This window comes from Mauremys mutica, chromosome 7 (assembly GCF_020497125.1).
Source record: "Mauremys mutica isolate MM-2020 ecotype Southern chromosome 7, ASM2049712v1, whole genome shotgun sequence".
Lineage (NCBI taxonomy): Eukaryota > Metazoa > Chordata > Testudines > Geoemydidae > Mauremys > Mauremys mutica.
This window is the reverse complement of record NC_059078.1, coordinates 60,176,433-60,198,786: the sequence shown is the minus strand read 5'-3', so window position 1 is coordinate 60,198,786 and position 22,354 is coordinate 60,176,433. Positions and strand designations below refer to the sequence as shown.

Below are 22,354 nucleotides of genomic sequence, written 5' to 3'. Positions count from 1 at the left end.
GGGGGGAGAAGAATGGATGTTATGGGGGACAACAAAGGATACTGGTTCCAGAGCCGCAGAGCCTGCCTCACCTCACCTCAGCGGGGGGGGGGGGGGGAGGGAGGAAGAGTCACACTCACAGGTGAGATCCTTCCCCAACCCCTACCCCCTCCCCTTCCCAGAGACCCCAGCAGCCAATCCCCTCCCTCAGCCTGTGCTGCATTCGGCTCTCTCTAGGACCCAGCAGCCTGCTCTTACATGCTCCACTGCTTCCCTTCTGTCTGGGCTCCCGGCAGAGTGGTGCCCCCAGACCTTGTGGTGCCCTAGGCGGCTGCCTATTCTGCCTATGCCTAAGGACGGCCCTGGTTGCCTCTGTCCTTCACTGTTTCTGGATTGGAGCCATGATGCAAACTCAGTTGTTGTACCAGCCGAGACATGGAGGCTGCCCTCCTGGCATGCCAAGGATCAGTGTGATCTCTTGGTGTGCAGCACTCTGCCTGCATTGAACACGCTCCTCTGCTACCTCTTCATCCTGCACCTGCACACATCTGCTGCAGCACTGTAGAACTGAGCTGCGGTGCCTAGGTTCCTGGATGTATGACATCCTCTTATTGGACACTTACCCAGATGAATGTGACAGCAGGTGTGGGAGGCTTCCATCAGCATTGTGCTGTGTTTTGGATATTGTAATGGGCTGCTGCTACTTACAGACCATTCACTGAGTCTGATCCAAAGGGTGCTATAGCATGGGACAACACCAGACCATGCGTTCAAGGAGGGTTTGGGAAGGACAAACTTGTACATCAAATATCCCCTGATCACTTGTGAACCTGCAGCAGCTTGAGTTCCCTGCTGGAAAGAAAGCAAAGGCTCTTTCAGAGTCCTTTATAGCATGCATGCTTCCTCCGCATTTGTCCAGTGGTTCCAACAACAGTGATGGCAAGGGAAAAGATTTAAAAGATTCTCTGACAAATCTTTGATGCTGTATCAGAGTTTATTTTAATCAAATGATCATCAGAAAAGAATTTACAAGACTTGTGCTCATAGCTCGATTATGCCACCGCAGATAGTAACAAACACCCTAGAATCAAATACAGGACTGGTATTCTCACACACTGAATTGCTTAAAGATGCTTAAAAACAACTGTGATCCAAAAGGATTTGCCCAGATGCCAATCTTGATTCTGAATGGGTTGTTTGTTAGCCCACAGCACCATGGACCTCACAGAGCTTAGAGGGGTCAGCCTTTTCCACCACTTTGTAGCTACAGGTCTCCTCGTAGAATATACTTTCACATTTCTCTTTGTCGTAGACAACAGGGGTGATAACGCTGTCAGTGGGAAAGACAAAGCAAACACGAGTGTGTGAGATATGTCAGGATACCACAGAAAGACAGCAAATGTGGGGTCTGACTCTCCACTTGGTTACTCTGGGTTTATGCCAGCATCAATTCACTGAAGTCAGGGAACACTTACCCTGGAGTAGTGGAGTGGAGAATCAGGCCCTTAATATCTGTTGTGTACCAGTGTGCAGGCCAAGAGCTTTATCTGTTGGTAAGTGGCAGTTATTAGAATCGTCACTGTGCTATGTGTCCTAGCCTAATGCTATTTCACGTTGCTTAGTGGAACTCAAATGGAGCTGCTCTACGTTCTAATTGACATTTGTCTTTTTATCGTCTCTCTGGCAAACCAAGAGCAAAAGTCCATTTTATTTTATGACCCCTGCGTACGAGTGTCATGTCTGGGCAAACCCACCCAATGTTAGGTTCTGACATTTGGAGCACCTACAGTGCTTCCTTTGGAGGTTTGTGGGCAGTTGTCATTGCTATGAACACTGCCAAATGTCTGTGCCCCCTAAACAGGGGAAGGGAGCTAGTTACATGTATATACTGTACTTCACTGGGACTGTGTGAGGGTTAATCAGCAATTTAAAAATAAATCATAATAGGTGGTTATTATTATTAGAGGTAGAACTGCAACTCTATGTGCCAGCACACTGAAATGAATTTAAGAGGGGCTTTTAGAAATGCCCTGTGTGGAAATGTATATTGGGTATGATTAGACGTTTCAAATGGTTCATTTAGTGCAGTGTATTTTCTTGCTCCAAATTCTCATATGTTGTTAAGAGTGTCCCCAAGGTGTATTGAAACAGGTGACCTGCAAAAACACTTCTCCTTAAAACATTCACAGCTTCTCTGACAGCAGATTCTCCTACAGACAAGCGTCTCTAGGGGAACTTCATTAGCTCCCAGTGAGACATGGACTACTGAAGCTTTTTACTTTGAAAGGGTTACTGACCTAGAGGATGGGGGAAAGCAGTAGATGTGATATACCTTCATTTTAGTGAGGCTTTTGATACAGTCCCATGTGATTCTCAAAAGCAAACTAGGGAAATGTAGTCTAGATGAAATTACTATAAGTTGCGTGCACAACTGGTTGAAACACCATACTCCAAAGAGTAGTTATCAATAGTTTGCTGTCAAATGGGGAGGGCATGTCTACTGCGGTCCCACAGGGGTCAGTCCTGGGTCCAGTACTATTCAGTATTTTCATTAATGACTTGGATAATGGAGTGGAGAGTATGCTTATAAAACTTGCAGATGACACCAACCTGGGAGTGGCTGCAAGCACTTTGAAGGACAGTTTTGGAATTCAAAAAGACTTCGACAAATTAGAGAATTGGTCTAAAATCAACAAAAGGAAATTCAATAAAGAAAAATGCAAAGTACTACACTTTAGAAGGAAAAATTCAATGCACAGCTACAAAATGGGGAATAACTGGGTAGGTGGTAGTAAGGCTGAAAAAGATCTGGGAGTTATAGTAGATCACAAATTGAATATGAGCCACCAATATGATGGAAAAAAGACTAATATTCTGGCCTGTATTAAGAAGAGTGTTGTATGTAAGTTATCAAAGATAACTGTCCCTCTGTAGTCAGCACCAGAGAGGCCTCAGCAGAAGTATTGTGTCCAGTTCTTGGTGCCACATTTTACAAAAGATATAAGCAAATTGGAGAGAGTTCAGAAGAGAGCAACAAAAATGATAAAAGGTTTAGGAAACCCGATCTATGAGGAAAGGATAAAAAAACTGGGCATGTCTAGACTTGAGAAAGGAAGGCTGGGGGAGAGGGTGACCTGATAGTCTTCAGATACGTTAAGGGCTGTTAGTAAGAGGACATAGATCAATTGTTTTCCATGTCCACTGAACGTAGGACAAGAAGTAATGGGCTTATTCTGCAGAAAGGGAGCTTTAGGTTAGGTATTAAGAAAAGCTTTCTAACTATATGGATAGTTAAGCTCTGGAATAGGCTTCCAAAGGAAGTTGTGGAAACCCTATCATTGGAAGTTGTTAAGAACAGGTTGGACAAACACATGCCAGCGATAATCTAGGTTTACTTGGTCCTGCCTCATCATCAAATCCAGCCGTCTTTGCTATCTCAAGATCCCTTTCTAGCCCTGCATAGAGGTTTTTAAGGCCTGGCTTGACAAAGCCCTGGCAGGGATGATTTAGTTGGGGTGGTCCTGCTTTGAGCATAGGGTTGGACTAGACCTCCTGAGGTCTCTTCCAACCCTAGCCTTCTATGATTCTATGCCCATAACTCAAAAAGTTCTGGAGCAAATTAGCTCAGATTAAATTTTACCTTTTGGGCTGAGACCAAGCAAAGAATGTTACATGCACATGCACACACACAAGGAACATATTTCAAACGTGGGCAGTTAAAAATGGGTGGTGTGTGGAGTTAGAATGGCAGTGCCTTCTCTATCTCAGCTTCAACTACTGTGAACTCTACCATAGGATGTAAATTACTGTATGATGAGTAAGTTAGGGTGGTCTAGTAGTTGGAGCAGGGGACTGTTCACGTTCAGAGTGTTTGAAATCACAATTGATGTACATTTTACACATGGGTCCATCTTTGAACCCAAATCTGAGATCTGAATCCCCCTCAAATTTGGGGGAGGGGAGGAGGTTATAGATCTTACTCTCAATCCAAATTGTTGTGTCTAAAACCCACATTTCATTTATTTATTCTTTAGTATAATGATTTGTTGAGTCGATGTAACCGCAAAAATTTCTCTCGGGAGAGCTGTGCCTTTGGAGTATTTGAATTGAGTGTATAAAACCCATCCTACCATAGCCACTAAGGAGTTAACAGGTAGGCTAGCTACCTCCTCCGCTGCAGCTAATTGCTGGGACATTGACAGCTGGAATAAGAAGGCAGCAGATAAAACAAGGGGTGGCTGCTAGAAAGGCTGGGAACTCTGGAGAGGAGACTTCTCAGCAAGCAGACTGGCAAGATGCTGCAGCAGGAATTGGACTTCCAGAATGAGACAGAGGAGTCTGGAGGGTGTAATCCTGTGGACAGGTGGAGCAGGTAGGAAGTAGCCCAGGACAACAGCAAGGGATTGTAAGGAGCAGGTCCTAGCCGCTTAAACACAGAGTTCCTGGGCAGGATCCCTGAGACAGGGCTGGGCCTGAGTTCCCTCGAAATGGAGATAGTAAAGCCTTCCTGATGAAGAGGGTATAGGGCTGGGGCTGATGACCTTATACAGGGACACTGGACTGTCAGCCGGTGGGACTCTATTACCCTGGAAGGGATGTGAGCTGGCTGGAGGGCTGGCGTGGTGAGGTGAGGCGGACAGTTGCAGGGCCAAACAGCTGTCTGGTGGGGGAAACCTGAGGCAGAGTTGCTGCAAAGGCACACAGGGCCACGAGGTGATGGACTGGCTGTAACGTCATCCACGACAGCTTTGCATTCCCCCGCCCCCCCGAGGAATCTGAGCGTGTGGCCTGAACCCTGCAGGAAAAATTACTGTGCATTTATTTTATACTCACAGGCTGCAGCACTGCATCGTTTCCTTGCTACAGCTACAGCTCTGGCAATCCTTCGTTTTCCATTTGGAGTTGAATTCATGTAGCACTCCGTTCCTATCAGTGCAGCCTGAAAGGACATAACCAACTTGCTGGTACATGCCAATCATACAACTAACTTAAAATTGTTTATCAAATCTGGGTTTGAGCTTGGTATATTTAATATGAGGCTGCAGTGTAATTTCTTTGTTCTAAGTCTTATAAACTCTAAGCCTGCTAAGACCCATTCCCTGTCCAAAGGACATAACAATCTAAACAAGAAGAGAAGACCAATGTAAGACCTTGGACAATTCAGGGGACAGAGAGGATTGCAGTTGAGGAGGGATTGCTTGGAAAGCTAATTCTCCTCTCAGATCCCACTGAATCAAATTATTGGCACACATTTTTAAGGCCTGATCTAAAGCCCATTGAAGTCAATGGACAAACTCCTGTTGACTTCAATGGCCTTTGGTTCAATCCCTAGTACATTTCAAATTCTTGTGACTAAGGCCCTGGCTTGGGACTCAGGAGACAAGAGTTCAATTTCCAGCTCTTCCAGAGATTCCTTGTGTGACCCAAGGTAGGTCAAATAATCTCTCTCTGCCTCTGTTCCTTATTTGGAAAATGGGAATTACTTCATCACCAGGGAGGTAATGTTTCATTTTTGGATCAGTTTCCTTATCTTACAGGGGAGTTGTGAAGATAAATAGTGTTTGCAAAGCACTGAAATACTAGAATAATAGGAGCCAGCTAGTAGAAATTTTTCTAACAAATGTGTCAATGTGTTTTTTGGATGGGGAAAAAAAAACCCACAAAAAAATCAAAACTTTCCATGGGAAAAATTTCAACTTTGCCAAAAAAAACAACAAACCCACTGACTTTATTCCTCACCAAGCTGGGCAAAGCCAAATAGAAATGTTTTAGTTTTCCAAACCAAAATGTTTCATTAATGTCAAACTGACCCAAATCTGTGTCAGCCTTGAGCTTCTGCGGTGCCTCATGGGAGTTGTAGTTTGGATGTTCCTTTGAGCCAGGTACCCCAGATGGACTACATCTCCCATGCTGTACCATTGTGTTCCCATTGTTTGAACTGATGCAGTGGCTCATGGCCATGATGCATCGTGGGAGATGTAATCCAGCTGGGGAGACTGTACTACAGATAGAGGTTTGAGGCTCAGCAGCATCTCAGGAGGACACAGATTAAGGCTGAACAAGATGAACTGAAGCGTTTTGATGTTTCTGAATCATTTTCAACCAAATTTGTAATCTCAAACCTGAGTTTATCTGATAAGACCTATTTTCCAAAAAACAATGTTGAGCGGCATTAATTATATTTCTGTCCTCTAATTCTTTTTTGATGGAATCCCACATCAGCTTTGTTGTTTTCCCTAGCACTTATGTCAGGGTAACTCTGCCTATAATTAAGAGTCATCTCACTTGCACTTTATGCATATTAGCACAGCACTTACACTCTTCCTGTCCTCTGGAATTTCCCCAGTATTCCAAGATTTATTAAAAATGGCTCAGATCTTCTCAGCCAACTCTCCTACAGCTCTTGGGTGCCTGTTATCTGGGCCTGCTGATCTTAAAACTTTTATCCCTAGCAGATGCTGTTTAACATTATCCTAGTTGTTGCTGTTTATCATTTGTATTACCATGGTGCTTACGCCATTGTGCTAGGTGCTGTACAAACACAGAACAAAAAGTCTGCCTCTGCCCCAAAGAGCTGACAATCTAAGACAAGAGACAGCAGAAACAGACAGCCGTATAAGGGGGGAGGGATAGCTCAGTGGTTTGAGCATTGGCCTGCTAAACCCAGGGTTGTGAGTTCAATCCTTGATGGGGCCACTTAGGGATCTGGGCCAAAAATTGGTCCTGCTAGTGAAGGCAGGGGGCTGGACTCAATGACTTTTCAAGGTCCCTTCCAGTTCTAGGAGATTGGTATATCTCCAATTATAAGGAAACAATGAGACAATATTGGTCAGCATGATAGGCAGTGGTCTCAGCACCCTAACCCAATGTCAAGTTTTTTCTAAGCATCATGGGAAAGGAGAGTTAGGAGGAGGGATTTGCAGGTGGATAATGAGGTAGCATTGTGGATGGTTTCAGGGAGCTCCTCCAAAGTGCGTGGGGCAGCATGGGAGTAAGCACAAAGGGGCTTGTTTGCAAATTTAACAAGTGAGCAATAGAAGTTGACATAATGGACCAGTTGGAGGTGGGAGTTGACATATTAATAAATTAATGAGAGATGAGAGGTAGGGTGGGGACAAATCATGAATGACCTTGAAAGTAGTTCTTCCTCCTAGTAATACACCGTCCTGCTCCTTTCCAAATACAGAACAGAAATATGTATTTAACACCTTCTTTGTATCATTATCAGCAACTTTACCATTTCATCTATTAATGAACCTGCACAATTGTTAGGATTTCTTTTGTTCCAGATATACTTAAAAAAAAACAAAACACACACACACACCTCCTTGTTGCCAATGGCCCTGCCAGCCATGGACGCTTCCCTGATGTGTTTAGCTTTCCATATCAACTTTCTACAATACTTCCAATTTATTCTGCTCGCTAACTACTTCCCCTTTTTTCCAATTAGTTATATGTATATTTCTAATTGCTGCCTTCAGTTCTCCTTTTGACCAGGATTGGCTTTTTAATTAAAGTTATTACTTTTCACAATAATGAAAGTGTGGCTTATAGGCCATCCAATAAACCCTTCTTAAAACAATTCCTAATTTTCATTCAAATTTTTCCTCAGAATCAATTTTGTCCATAATTTTCCTCAGCCCTAGGAAATTAAGCCTTAGTTCTCATTGCTGTGTATCTCCCCCCCCTACACATACACACAGGGCCGGCACTTCCATTAGATGACCCTAGGCAGTCGCCTAGGGCGCCAGGATTCAGGGGGCGGCATTTTGTGCACTCCCCACAGGACGCACGGGAGCTTCCGGTTCCACTTCCGTCGCGCTGCCAAAGAAGGACCTTCTGCCGACGTGCCGCGGAAAACAGCGGCCGGCAATTGAGCAGCTCAATGACTGCCGCTGTCGCCTGTGGCATTTTGGCGGAGGGTCCTTCTTCGGCGGTGTGATGGGAGCAGAACTGGAAGCTCCCGTGCGCCCTGTGGGGAGCGCACAAAATGCTGCCTCCCGAATTCTGCCTAAGGCGCCAGAAATCCTGGCACCGCTCCTGCACACACAGACACACCCCATACAAAAAACCCTTGAAACTATCCAACCACTGTTCTGGAAGCTCTCTCCCCATCACTTTGCAATGCAGCATGAATTGTCTTCTCCTTTTGTGGGTCTAAATATGTTCCTCTTGACCCAGATAACATAAAATAAAAGGGTAAATGCCAATTAAAATGGACTCTGACTGCATGCAATCAGATAAATGAACTCTAAGCTTGTTTACCAAATCAGATCCATTGGGGGCCAGGTTTCAAAGGTCCCGTTAGGACGTCCATTGACACCTTTATCCATGCATTTTCCTGCTACCTTAGAATGATACCTACTTTCAGTAAGCCCGTGGACCTGCACAGGCAAGCTGAAAATTATGCCTGACAAGAGCATGTTCAAGGCATGGCCATATGCACAGCGGAGGGGCTTTTTAAAAGGGGGCTTCAGAATGCGGTGCTGTCTCTGTATGTGTTCAGGTGCACTGCTCAACCTGGTCCTGGTAGTCATGAAAGCAGCCAGCTTGCAACGTGGCAGGTCTTGGCACTGCTGGTATGCACCCCTACACAGGCTTTTAGAACAGTGTTCACCACCAGTACACTGGGCAAGAGGTTTGTGCATGCTACACCCTGGCTGATTCCGTGATGTCCCCAGTGCTCCTGCATCTCTCATCTTCTCCTGCCTCTTCTCCATTACCCGCCAGGGTGCAAACACTTGTCGAACTGATGCTTGTTCTTGGTTGTCCCCCAAGAAATGTGCTAGCCTTCATCTCCCACGTCCCCCCACCCACCAAAGTCCTTGTGTCAGAGACTGCCTCTTCTGAACTGCAGTGGAAGCCCTCCATTGGCTGTTGGGCCCTGAACCTTCTTGGCGCCATGACTGGCTTGTGTTTGGGTAAATTACCATAATCTCATCCCATCCAGTTCTGAAAATAAGAGCTGCACAACTCCCAGGAGCCAGCCCCTGACAGTCTTTGCCCACTTGTGCCTTTTATGAACACATGTCCAGCTGTTCCTTTGAAAATCTCTGTACAAACACCACTTGTGCCCCAAAATCCATATGTGTAAGGGCTCTTTTGGCGGTGCAAACTTTCAGAAAACTATCCTGGAATGTGTAGTATCACTAACACTTCCCCAGTCCCCCTTTCTCTCATGGCCTCAGTTTACCACCTTCTCCAACAGTAAATCTGTATTCATGACTCACCAGCCCCGCCACATCCCTCCCCATCTTCCCTGGTTTCTTGTCCCTGGTTAGGTTTCAACAGACAGGTGCTAAATTTGGCAAACAACTCTGTTCTCAGTGATGCGCATAGAGAAGACTGAGATCTGCCGAGGTAGTGCAAAGGGGCCAGAAATGGGCTGCATACAGCCAACAGGGAAGTCCCCTGGAATACGGGAACTTTTTGCTGGCTTGCACCAGCCTCCTCCCTCCCCAAGGGACTGTGACACCTCTCCTCCAGTGGCTACACTAGTGGGTTAGAGCAGCATCTCAGTTGCTCTGAGCTTTATTGGGGCAGTGGCCAATGAGCTCTCAGGATCCGTGATGTTCCCTCGGAAGAGCTTAGGCACAGATGAGAGTCCAGCCAGCAGGATTTCTTACCTTGTGCATCAGATTCAATTCTTTTCAGCCAGCATTGTGCATCGCATAATGTCACTGAGACGACAATGATAAGGAAGCCCAACATGTGCCTCTGTAAATGACAGATGAAGATTCATAGCTAAAAAATTGCTTACTGGCATAGAAATAATCAGGACAAATCTCCTTATTGATTAATAAATTCACAGAGGGAAGCTACTCCTCAGCAAAGCACTTAAGCATGTGCTTAATTTTAATTTAGCTTAATTAACCTGTTTAAGCCTATGGTTACTTGCTCTGCTGGATCAAAGCCTTAGAATCAGGTGGAGGCTTTTTCTACAGGGGTAGAAATCCCTGGGAGCAATTGTGGGTATGAACCTTATCTTCATATAATTAGTCCATTTATTATAGTGACATCCCATTCTGCCCAGTTGGAGAATTTAACTCCACGCACACTATTTCTTTGTTTAGTTATGCCCGACCTTTCCTGACACCTACACCACAACATCAACTTTCTGTGCTCTTCATTTCCACCTATTAATATTCCAGCAGTTGGCAACACTTCAGAATTCCCCATGGGATAGCACTTGACCATCTAATAAAAAGTATCAGACTGTACTGTTGCACTGTAGTCATTATTTATACCGCATTAGGGTCAGAGAGCGCTCATTGCAGCCGGTCAAAGGACTAATAGCACATTGACACCTTGCCTAAAGGGTGTGTTCTTGCCATTTCTTTTCAGCCTGCCTATGCTGAGAGCATCATAGTCTGATGTCTTTCAGTTTAGTCCCAGGGCTAGATACATCTTTTGGTCTGTCTATATTAGAGAAATTTAGCCCATTAGTCTTTGTTTTGCCCAGTCCCTGTATCAGCATTTTGCTTCCTATACAATCACAGTGAATCACGCCACCCTTGTACAAAAGCCGCCTGATTCTAAGCCTCTTTGCATCACTGAAGGTGGTGCAAAGGGGCCAGAAACTGGCTGTATATGGACAGGAGAGAATTCCCGTGGCAACAGGCAAACTTTCTGCTGGGGAAAAGATGCTGCAGCCAATTCCTGCAGGAGTTTCCTCCCAACCCCAGTATAGGGCAAATATCTATACTGGGGTTGATGGTCACACCTGTCCTCCACTAGCATGGATTTGACACCAGTGTCATAACCTGAGCAGCCCCTCAGTTGCTCTGAGCTTTGAGACTGATCCAAATCAGGGAGCCATAACTCATTTCCTAGTGCTCCCTCTCCAGAGCTTGGGCACAGAGAAGACTCTGACCCTGAGGCAGGATCTCTTATCCTGTGTGTCTGCATGAATTTAGAATGGCAATAGCTATTGTTTTTCCCCCTTGTGTCTTTAATTACGAAGGCTGAATTTGATGGCCATTTTAGGCTGAGCTCCTCCTGGTTCCATTTTAGAAGTGGAAGGCTGGAGGCTGGGTCACCTCGCATCACCTGAGTGAATTTAGTGCTGGTCAAACAAGGAATACATGACCTCTGCTGAAATTGCAGAGTGACAATCAATGGTGGTTGTAGTGCAGACATTCTTCCACTAGGAAATGCATTGAGACTAGACCTGGCCTCATAATTCACTGCAAAGAATATTCTGCACAAATGTGGGCATTTTCCCCCACACAAACAGGGTTGTTTTTAATTATTCCAGTGGAGACTCCCAGTTCAGTTCACACAGACAGCAAACAGCCTTCAGGTGGTATTAGCCATTTGTGATTCCTGGCTGCCCTGGGAGGGAGCGAAATCAGCGACCTGGAGAAGACTCCACCCGAGTCTTCACCACGTCTTTATGTAGCGCTGAACAAATGCACGTCTCTGATGTGACATGTCAGCTGCTGCATTAGAGCCCAATGGTAACTTTTGTAAGTGAGCCTTATTTTAATATGTCTAGTCTGCTAGGCGCGTTTCGGGGAATCCTCAGTTGAATCACTGTAACTACAGGCTGTGTCAACTAAAATTCTCACTGGAAGTCTGCGAGCGTATAGAAGCATGTCAAGGCTGCAGAGTTTGGCTCTTTGCTTTCATTTATAATATGAGCTAATCTCCCAGGAGCCTGCCTTTTAGATCCCTTTACGTGAGACAGAAAAGAAGGATTCTAAATATTCCTACAATCAGACAGACTTTTACAGTGGTGGCAAAAAAAACCCTGAACACTGAGTCTCTCTCTGTGTCTCTCACTCACAGCACCTGTCAGTTTTCTTTTAAATTCATTGTCATTTTATAATTGAGTTAAACTTGAAATCTCCTCCGATAAGGAAATATACAAGTCAGACAAGAAGTTCTGTAGCAACTGGGAAGCTTTCCCTAAGAAAATCCAAAATCTGCACTTTACAATTGCGAGGTGTCCCTCCTGTTCTTACAGGAGGAAAGATGTGTTGACTCACCATTCTTCCAGAGTGTGTTCCTTCCAAAGCACACGTCCAGCCTGAGTAACGCCTTCGTTTGCAGTGAATTATCGTATAGCACGGAGAGTCTAGAGACAGGTGTCTTACAAAGCCAAGCCCTGCACAAACAAACCACACGGAAGCAGCTCAGTTGCCTATTATGCAAAGACCTCACATATATAGGCATCACTAAGATTTGGCCAATGTTTAACAAGAAGGTTTGGTTCAGAGTAGCACCAGTGGACTGGTCCTGCCCCTTCTTGGTGGCTGCAGAGCCCAGATGTAGTGGAATTGATGCAGATGGCAACAATAGCTACGGGTTCCTCTTGACAATACAAAACAGAACGAGCTTGAGCCTCCACCCAGCAATCTGGGAAAACTAAACCCACCCCTGGGCGCCTCTAAGAGGCAATGCATCCCACTGGCGAGCACTGAACCTGTGTATAACAAAAGAAAACATTTACTACAATGGAAAGGGAATCCAGCATTAATGTGGGTAAACACCCCAACCGTGACTCAACAACGTGTAACCATAAGCAAACACCCACCCTACAGTACGTTGGGCAGTGTCCTTTGCCTCAGTTTCCCACCTTGCACTGTGAAAGTCTCTTCAACCCGGCACACCCCTTTCCCTGCGGTGCTCTCCACCCACAGCTGATTGTCCTTGATCAGTGAATCCCGAGTGCAGAGGTAGGTTCACTCCACTACCCTGGAAAAAGCAGGGAAAGCTCATTAAGCAGTGATTCCACTGCTACCACCACCTCTGCAAGTGGCTCTCTTTTGCTGCTACTCAGCTCCGCTACTATCTCGACCACCGCTGTGATGCCAGGCTCTGAGGTTTCACTGCTTAGCCCAGCTATTAATGATTTCCTGGGTAGTATGGAACCTCACTGCTAGTGCAGCCTCTGCATTGTCTTTCACTGCAACACTGTCCTCCCTCCCACCGGACCAAAGGCTTAATGCCTAGACCTGCTTGTCAGTGATTTCAGCTCTGGTAACAGCTGAACAGAAACAAGGATCTCAGGTGAGTCCAATCAGCTCCATCTATAAGCACTGGAGAGGGGAGGGTCAAAGGATGTCTAGGACTCTTTAAGCAGAATCTCCACTTGCTATGCAAGAAAATCTGTCCCCATCCCCTTGACTTTCACTGGGTTTTGGCACCTCTACCTCCTTCTTAGCAAGTGAGGTTCAGTTGAGGTTGCACCCATGCAAATATGGGCTGCTCCTGAAGTCTCTTCCCCCAGTTCATCACTAGATGTCAGGGGAAAGTTCATTTGGTCCCTGCTAATAACTGCTGTATTCGCGTCCCATTACCCATGAACATGATGCCAAGCCAATGTCATGCCAGCCAATGAACAGAGGCCACTGAGTTACAACTTCTAGCACCGCGGTACAGGAGTTACAAAGTGTGGCTGTGCTGTGTCCCCATCTAACAGGGCTGATCCTGAAACCCAAGTGCTGGGATTTGATAGGGAGGTACCGACCTGAGCTGGACTGATCATGCCTGCCCTGCCTGTCTGTGCACGCAGCGTTGATTTAAACTCCAAAGCCCTTTCCCAGCATGCAATGGGCACAGTCTGAACGCAGGGATGGATTCTCTTGGGGCAGATGCTTCTTTGGTTGGTTTTTTTTTTTGGGAGGTAGGGAACGTGAGAGGGAAGGTGGTGGCCCCACCCTGGTCATTGACTGCTGAGAATAGGAAAGAAAGCCCCCCAGTGTCACCTGAATACCCTGGGGATGAGGGAACAGGGTTCCATGCACAGTGGGTGCTGGTAAGGCACGCCTCTGCTCCCTGCCCCTGTACAACCACCTCTGAAGATGACTCAGGTAATGCTGGGGAGGAAGACTTACGTTCCCAGATGGGCTGGTTGCGCATGGGTTTGGCTAGGATCTGCCCTGGTTTGGGCTAGGTTTGGGGTCCTAGCCGAGCTGTTCACACTGCTGACATTGGGCCAGCTTGCTGGTTTGGTTTCTCACTGGTGAATGAGAATAAAATTGCCATTAATTTTTCAAAGCCAGCTCTGTCACATGCTCTGGGTGCACAGAGAGGATAATGCCAGGTCCTGGTCCTGGCAGTTCTTGCAGTTAGTTGAATGGAAGTGGTTTTAGAGGGAAGCATGATTGCTTTGCAAACTGAGAAGGATGGGTGTGAGTCCTTCATGAACCAATATTATCCTGAACAAAGGGCACAGAGGTGGTTCAAGAAATACAGGCTGGTTCTTATTGTTTTCCTGACCTGGTTCACCCATCCCAGTTAGACAAACTGCAGAAAACTGTGTGCTCTCAAAGCAAGGTGAAAGGACCCATTGTTATTTGGGTATAAAACGTGCTTTTATTAAGACACCGAAGGACTTTTGTCTGAGTTTATTTTATTCAACTGATTATATTCAGTTATATTAATGCAGAGAATAACAGAAACAATATAGACTCAGATACAGGGTAGTCTCACAAATTGAATTGCTACTCAGCAAGGCAAAGGAAAGCCAGCTATTAGTAGTGATGCTTAAAACACCACTCTCTGATCAAAGAACAGACTCATTCCATGGGTGATCATCTTAGAGAAGGGAAAGAGGAGGTACTACGCTGAGAAATTCTGAGTGGGTTGGTTGTTAACCCACTCAAGTATGAACCTTGCCGACTTTCGAGGGGTCGGCCTTCTCCATCGAAGCTGCAGGTGTCCATGTTGAAAATGCTTTCACATTTTTCTCTGTCATACTCAACAGGCATAGGAAAAAAGCAAATATCAGGCCATGACAGTGGGAAGCAAACAATCTCCAGTAAAGATGGTATCTGCATTTTTGGCAGGAAAAGATGGTGTTGAGTGATTCGAGCTGGCTGAGCTATTTGAAGTTAATAGTTTGATTAATTGAGCCCCTTTTATTGCTCATGAACAAAGTCTGACATTTGCAGGTTGTTTCATTCTTTGTCGTTCGACAAACAATCTGCAAACTAATTTTACTCAATGGGTTGTTCTTGAAACGTGCCTGTTTTGTTTATTTAGTATAAGATTTTCATTCTCACCATTGTCTGGTCACTTGAGTCACATGATGCTGTTTCTGTTCTGTTCTGGAACTGCACTTCAGGGTGGGAGTATAGTCAAACCACTGGGCCCTGTTTCTCTCTTTTGGAAAGATGGGCAGTGCCGTCTGTGGAGAAAGGAGGACTTAGGCCAGAAGCTTTAGGCAGTGTTAGAACATTATATCTTCCTCTTTCCAGATCACTTGTGTCAGTCCTTATCTGAGACATCACTGCTAGGAAAATGGAAATCAAACTCCAGAAGTCTTAACTCATCTCCTAAATCTTAAAGCTGTGATTTTTGAACGAGCTAATTTTTGGCAAAAAAAAAAAATTGCATTCCTTTTGAAAACTTTTGGCTCTGAGAAGATAGTAGGGTATGTAGATTCCACTTTAAATGGACATCATCAATGCACACAATTGGACAAATCAACCCAAGCTGCTACTTTGAACCAAATCGAATTGCAGTTTGGCGTGAGTGACGCTTCCTCCTCCCCTCACTGCTCCACCTTGCCAGCTCTCTCCTGCTTTAAACTACAAATCCACAACTCTCCAAATATCCCACTTTCCTCTCACTTGTTTTTTCACCTAAATCCATTCCTGGCTCATGTCAGCATAAATCCCTTAAAATGGGTCAAACCAGGTTGATCTGTTCTCAGGGGCATACACCAAACTGAAGAGAGACAGGATTTCTTGCCTGCAGAGTGATCACCTGGTTCCAATAGTTTCATTGGCTGCATGTAGCAATCTGCATTGCATAATGTCACATTTATGACATAACCAAGAAAGCAGACCAAGAAATACTTCTGCATGAGAGAGAGGAGACTTTAAATCTGTCCCTGTAAGTGATCTTTAAGGTGAATAAAAAGTAGTCGCTTGTGCTCAGCTAAATCCAAACCAGCTGTGTTTTGAAAACTCAAAACTTATCATAGATCCGTCTACTTTTTTATCCCAGGTCCATCTCTGTGCATGTGCATGAGAGACAAGTCCTCTATCCGCACAAGATGAGAGTCTGTTTCATCAGTGCCTAGAGTGGCTTAGCTCAAGATGCAGCAGATCATGCTTTTAGCTCTAGAGCAGTGGTTCTCAAACTTGGGCCACCGCATGTTCAGGAAAAGCCCGTGGCAGGCCTGGCCAGTTTGTTTACTTGCCGCGTCCACAGGTGCAGCCGAACGCGGCTCCCACTGGCCGTGGCTCCAGGCCAATCGGGGCTGCAGGAAGCGGCGCAGGCCAAGGGATGTGCTGGCCGCCGCCGCTTGCTGCAGCCCCCATTGGCCTGGAGTGGTGAACCATGGCCAGTGGGAGCTGCGATCAACCAAACCTGCAGACACGGCAGGTAAACAAACCAGCCCAGTCCACCAGCGGCTTTCTCTGAACAAGCGGTGGCCAAGTTTGAGAACCACTGCAGAACACCGATTCAGTCCCTGTTCTGTTGGTCAAGATGGCAACCATCACATAAGTGTGTTACACATGTATGTAGTCCTCAAGGATGAAAGCAATCCTCCTTTTCTAAAGACATTGTTCATTACAAATAGCTCTAATTAAAACACAATCTAATGGATGGATTTAGCCCTTCTTTCTGTGTGCCCCGGCTTTGATTTTTACAAGTTTTTAGATAACAAATTTCATCTTAGTAACTTTTTCTAACATCGGGATGGATGACACTGTCAAGCAGATGGGAAATCAAAATTTTAAGCATGCATCACTCAAGGATTTTGTTTCCTTTAATAAGAAAAAAAAAAGGCAGGAGGGAGAGTCTAGTTCTGAATGACACTGAAAATGTCCAGAGATAAAGTTCAGCTATATTTGAGCTGAGGGTGACTGAAAAAAGCAGAGTAACATTTACTTAAATTGGGAAAATTTCTCCTCACACTCAGGAGCCACTGCTGGACATGCTGGGCACTTCCGTGAGCAGCACAGGGCCAGGGCAGGCAGGGAGCCTGCCTTAGCCCCACTGCATGCTGCTGCCACCCCGGAGCCACTCGAGGTAAGCGGCGCTGGGCTAGAGCCTGCAATCCGAACCCCTCCTGCACCCCAACCCCCTGCCCTGATCCCCCTAACCTCCTACCTTGAGCCCCCTGCAGCACCCCTCCTGCACCCCAACCCCTTGCCCTTAGTCCCTTCCTGCACACCTGCACCCCCTCCCACACCTCGCACTCCCTCCCACACCCCAACCCCCTGCCACAGCCCTACATTCATGGCCCTGCATACAATTTCCCCACCCAGATGTGACCCTCGGGCCAAAAAGTTTGCCCATCCCTGTTCTGTTTAGAGCTGTGAACTCCCAGCACATATGCAAGTCAGGCCCCTAATATTTACTTTAAAATCAGTAGCAATATACCTTCTGCAATAGGAAACACAGGAACTTATCATTCTTGCAAAGCATCTGGCTTCCAAGGAGCGGACTTTATGCAGGAAACTTGTTTGTTTGCAGTGTGCTTATTTTATGCTGTGTAGTTTGCTCAAGAATTGGTATTATACATAGAATGAATGCAAATAGCTCTGATACAGGATTCTGCAGAATGATCTTATATGGGTGAAAACAATGAGGAGTCTCACAGGCTGAATTGAAAGCCCTGACCCCCCACTAGGTAAGGCAACTCCCATCTTTTCATATACTATGTATATATACCTGCTACTGTATTTTCCATTCTATGCACCTGATGAAGTGGGTATTAGCCCACGAAAGCTTATGCCCAAATAAATGTGTTAGTCTCTAAGGTGCCACAAGGATTTCTCATTGTTTGTGTTGATACAGACTAACACAGCTACCACTCTGAAGCTTATATGGGTGGGCGCCATAAATATGTTTAGTCAATTACCAGCAGGAAGGTTTTGTTCAGAAATGAAAGGGCAAGACTTCTGTGTGCCCGACACGGAGCTATACAGCAGCTGTGTGGGGGTTTGAGTCAAGTGTTATCAGGATTGGCAAGTGCGGATAAGGATTCATATCAGACTTTATTGCCAACACTTCCTGGGCCTCAAGGCTTGTATGAAACACTAACCTTTCAGCCCAAGCAGCAGCAGTCATGCAGAAATCCAGTCATACAGCGACTATGCGCAAACTGGGCTGAATGGTTAACCCTAGGAAAAGCCTCTGGGGGGGGATATTAAGTGGAAAGAAAGATAACCCCGCTCTGCAGGGATCACCCCAAACTTCCCTCCTCCTGGGCCGCACATTCGCAAGGCTGGTACTTCTCAGAGCGCCAGAACCTGGCACACAGGGAACAGATTCACCTGTGGGCCCAGTGTGGGTATTTCTGTCTCTGGGCTGGTATCAGTGAGAGCGAGAGCCACTGGAGGAATCCGGCTTTTAATGGCAGGGGTATCGTTTGGAAGTGTCTAGCACTGCAAAAGCCAGGGACCGTCTCAGCACTTGAGAAAAACTACGGCTACTGGGGACTTGTTATCACTAGAGCTGAGAAGCCCTGCAGAGTTGGGCATTAGAGTGGATTCCGCAGGCTCAGTTCACAGGGATTGGCCCTACACCCTCTTCTGTGGCAGAGACCTTCAGCCACCACAGAAGCCAAACTTCCAAGAAATCACCCCCCCCACCTTCCTTCCCTGTAACAGCTCCCCCTAAGAGGAGGGTGGGTCCTTGTGGAAAAAGCAAGGCCCTTGCGGATGGGGTGGTTCCTTGGAAGCCTGGATTCTGTGTATGAAACCTAGCTGGATCCTTCCTCAAATTACTCAGAGGGGGACAAGTGGCCACATTCCCAGGTTTATAGCTTTGGTAGGCCGTCATGTAGAGCCTCTATCCATCAGGGTCTTCTACAGGGAGTAAAAAGGGCCTGACACCCTCCCCGCCCTTTCGTAGGCAGATGAAGAGAAAGAGTCCATCTTTTGCTGCAGCCCAATATGACAGGGACAGATTCTGCTGCACAAAGCTAAGCACAGTAGCTAAGGAGCCAAGTCATGTACAAGGTAACTGTCACCCAAGGCAGTGCAGTACAATGGACCCTGCATGGGACTCGGATCCTGCTCACAAGAGCAAAAGTCCAGATAGTGCCAGGGAGGCAGTGTGGCCTAGGGTGTAGGGCACTGGCCTGGGAGTCAGGACACCTGGCTTCTGGCCTGCTGGAGAGCTTGGGCAAATTGTGGTGCTTCTTATGCCTCCATTTGCATTCCCGGCCTGTGTCTGTGTGGGGTGTAAGCTCTTTGAGGCAAGGCCTGGCTCTTGCTATATCTTTGCACAGAGTCTGGCCCATCTTAGCTGCGGCCTGTACCATACAATGACATCACATACTACTGTTGGATTCCTGCATATAGAAGCTAACCTGGAGATGCTCCCTTGCCTTTCCTGGGGGAGGGACTGCTCCTGAGGTACTGTTTATAACTTGGCAGAGCTCAGGGCAGGATCGTGCCCCTCTGGTGCTGGGAGCAAACACTGAGGGAGGAACGGCCACTGCTGCAAAGAGCTGACTGCCTAAGAAGACAAAGCCGGACCCAGGGTGTGGCATTGGGTTACAGCATAGCAGCGGGGAGAGTGGGTTGATGGCAGCACGGGGGAGGGCACTGCCATGTCTCTGTTGGTGCAGACAGATGTTGGTTTGTATTTATCTGTCAAGGACATTGGGGTTTTGCCAGGTGGAGGAGGTTGGGGAGGACTGTTGGGGTAAGAGGAGGGGTACAGGAAGAGGCAGGTAGAGAGAGTAGTGGGGTGAGAGAGGCTAAGCACAGTGGGGAGCGTGGGGTGGGGTGGCAGTGGGACGAGAGGGTGAGGTGAACAGCAGCCCAACAGCCAATTCCAGGGAACTGCCAGCGCCCCTCCCAAGCAGTGGCTGCTCCTTCTCCTTTGGATGGGAGTTTCCTAGACCTGGTGACCCAGGAGTTCCCTCTGGGTTCAGCAGAGGGATTTGGGAGTTGGCAGGCCCTTATAAATGCCCTCTACCCAGTGCTGTAGCTCGTGGGTGTTTGTTCCGTGTATCTGTAGGGAGAGCGTCAGCAGATGCATACAGGCATTATACTTTCCCACAAAGGAACAGAGTAAGGAAGTCTACGGACAGGAGGGGTCTGACTGGAGAGTCCGTGGGGAGGTTCTGTCACCTGGAGACCAAGCATGGATCAAAAACATACAATTGCTGATGGACTGAACCCAGTTCTTATACATGGAGGTACAACATCTTATACCTGACTCCAAAATCAGCACACAGCAAGGACAAGGCAAGGACTAGCGGGGACTTCTCACCAGCCCCCATCTCACCCCTCGGGCTGTTGGTGGAGACTCCCTGTAAATCAGCACCCACCTGTCCTATCAGTGTTCCTGACCGGCCCTTGCTTGTGCAGACCATGGCAAAAAATCAGCACTAAACTGAATGTCAGAAAACAAATTCAGGTGCAACTTTGGCAATTTAGGATTTGGAGGAGCATTTTTGCATCCAAAATATATTTTCCACTCCTATCTCCACAGTGTAACTTGTATCTGTGTATTCGTTAAAGGTGTGCAGACAGGCTCGGAATTCAGGCAGTGGAAACTCAGATAAGAGAGACCGGGACTCAATAAAAACTTGCAAAATGTTTCATGGATCTTTATTGGAAATGAGTTTCTGCCCCCTTGCTCCCCACTAGTGAGAATGAAGGGCCAGATCCTCAGCACGATGCTGAGCTAGTCTATACCAGCTGGGGATCAGACCCCAAGACTTTCAGCCTTAGGATCTTTCAACCTCTTCTTACCCCTTGGGCAGATTTGGGCTATTGTTTAACTCGGTCGCTGTCACAGTGCTGTACTTCCAGGACTGGCTCCAGGTACCAGTGCAGCAAGCAGGTGCTTGGCGCAGCCAATGGGAAGGGGTGGCACGTCCGGCTCTTCGGCAGCAATTCAGCAGCAGGTCCCTCAGTCCCTCTCGGAGGGAAGGACATAAATATAGGGTATATGTAAGGGCCTGTGTAACGGGGTTCGGACTCACCCCTGCGGCGCCTCCTGCTGGTGACTCTGGGAATTAGCTCTGTTCCAGCGTTCGGAGCGCCCACTGCAGGCTGGTGATCCACCTGTCTTCAGGCCCCCCCGTGTCCCTCCCTGGACCCGGTGCCCTCTTACATGGGGTGCTGCCCCCTAGCAGTAACCCCTTTCTCTCTGGGTCTCCCATCCTTGGGGAACCCCACTCTCTAGCCCCACCTTGCCTCAGTATGTGGCTACTGTCAGTCATTGTCTAGCCCCACACTCTGGGGCAGACTGCAGTATCAGCCTATTCATCACAGGCAAGGAGGGTTTGGACCTGCTGCTTTGTCCTACCCCTGGGCTGCCCTCTGCAACCCCCAGTACCTTTGGCCCACTGCTAGGCCGCAGCCTGGGGCTTTCTAGGCTGGAGCTCCCCAGCTCCTCAGCCTTTTCCCCAGCCCTGCTTCACTCAGGTATTCAGCCTCAAGCTAAGCAGCCAGGCCCATCCCTCTCTGAAGGCAGAGAGAGACTGTCTGGGCTTCTGGCTTCCCTGCCTTTTATAAGGCCCTGGGCTCAGTTTGGGGTGTGGCCCCCAGCTGCAGCCATTTCCCCAATCAGCCCAGCCAAAAAGCCCCTTCCCAGGGCTGTTTTTAACCCCTTCAGGGCCGGAGCAGGGTCCACCCTGCTACAGCCTGCCAACTTTTTTTTTTCCCCCCACCCTTGGGGCAGCAAAAACCCTGGAGCCAGCCCTGCGTACTTCTGCCAACGTAAGGCCAAAAGAACCACAGGATGTACTGTGACAAAGTTCCTCCTCTACCTTGGTGGGTCCTGCGCTTATTGGCGGATTTGCTCGTCTCACAGATTTACCCTGTGGGTCAGGAAACAGCTCAGAGACCTTTCCCTCTGGTAGAAGCCACAGTCCAGGTCAATTCCTCCTGTGTCTGATCAGCAGTTGGGAGGTTTGGGGGGAACCCAGGCCCTGTGGACTGCAGCTGTCTAGAGCACCTCCTGGTACAGCTGCACGACAGCTACAGCTCCCTGGGCTACTTCCCCATGGCCTCCTCCCAACACCACCTTTGTCCTCACCACCGGACCTTCTGCCTGATGTCTGATAACACTTGTACCTCTCAGTCCTCCAGCACTTTGCCTATTCACGCTCAGCTTCTTGAACGCCTCTTGCTCCCAGCTGCTCGCACACACTTCATCTCCTCTGGCTCCCCCTTGTCCTGGCTGGTGTGAGACCTTTTATAGCATCAGGGGGCCTTAATTAGAGTCAGGTGCTTAACAGCCTCACCTGACTCTTAACAGGTTAATTGGAGTCAGGAGTGCTCATTAGCCTGCAGCAGACCCTGCTCTGGTCACTCACGGAACAGAAAACTGCTTATCCAGTGGCCAGTATATCTCCCTTCTACTACTCTGCTGTTCCCAACTGGCCTGAGTCTATCACAGTACATGTAGCTCTGCTAGGAACCATAGGGTCACTTGTAAGGTA

At 47.3% G+C, this 22,354-nt stretch overlaps 1 protein-coding gene across 1 annotated transcript; it reads right to left on the bottom strand.

Moving 5' to 3' along the window:
• Positions 1-1,108: 1,108 nt before the first annotated feature.
• On the bottom strand, positions 1,109-20,675 carry LOC123374094 (beta-microseminoprotein A1-like). Its single transcript, XM_045023590.1, has 8 exons — positions 20,658-20,675; positions 14,991-15,115; positions 13,821-13,945; positions 12,560-12,678; positions 11,970-12,088; positions 9,606-9,696; positions 4,813-4,918; positions 1,109-1,309 (listed from the first exon to the last, which is right to left on the bottom strand). Exons 5-8 carry the CDS (start codon positions 11,970-11,972, stop codon positions 1,180-1,182), a joined length of 330 nt encoding a protein of 109 aa, XP_044879525.1. The 5' UTR covers positions 11,973-12,088; positions 12,560-12,678; positions 13,821-13,945; positions 14,991-15,115; positions 20,658-20,675; the 3' UTR covers positions 1,109-1,179.
• Between the last annotated feature and the right edge of the window lie 1,679 nt (positions 20,676-22,354).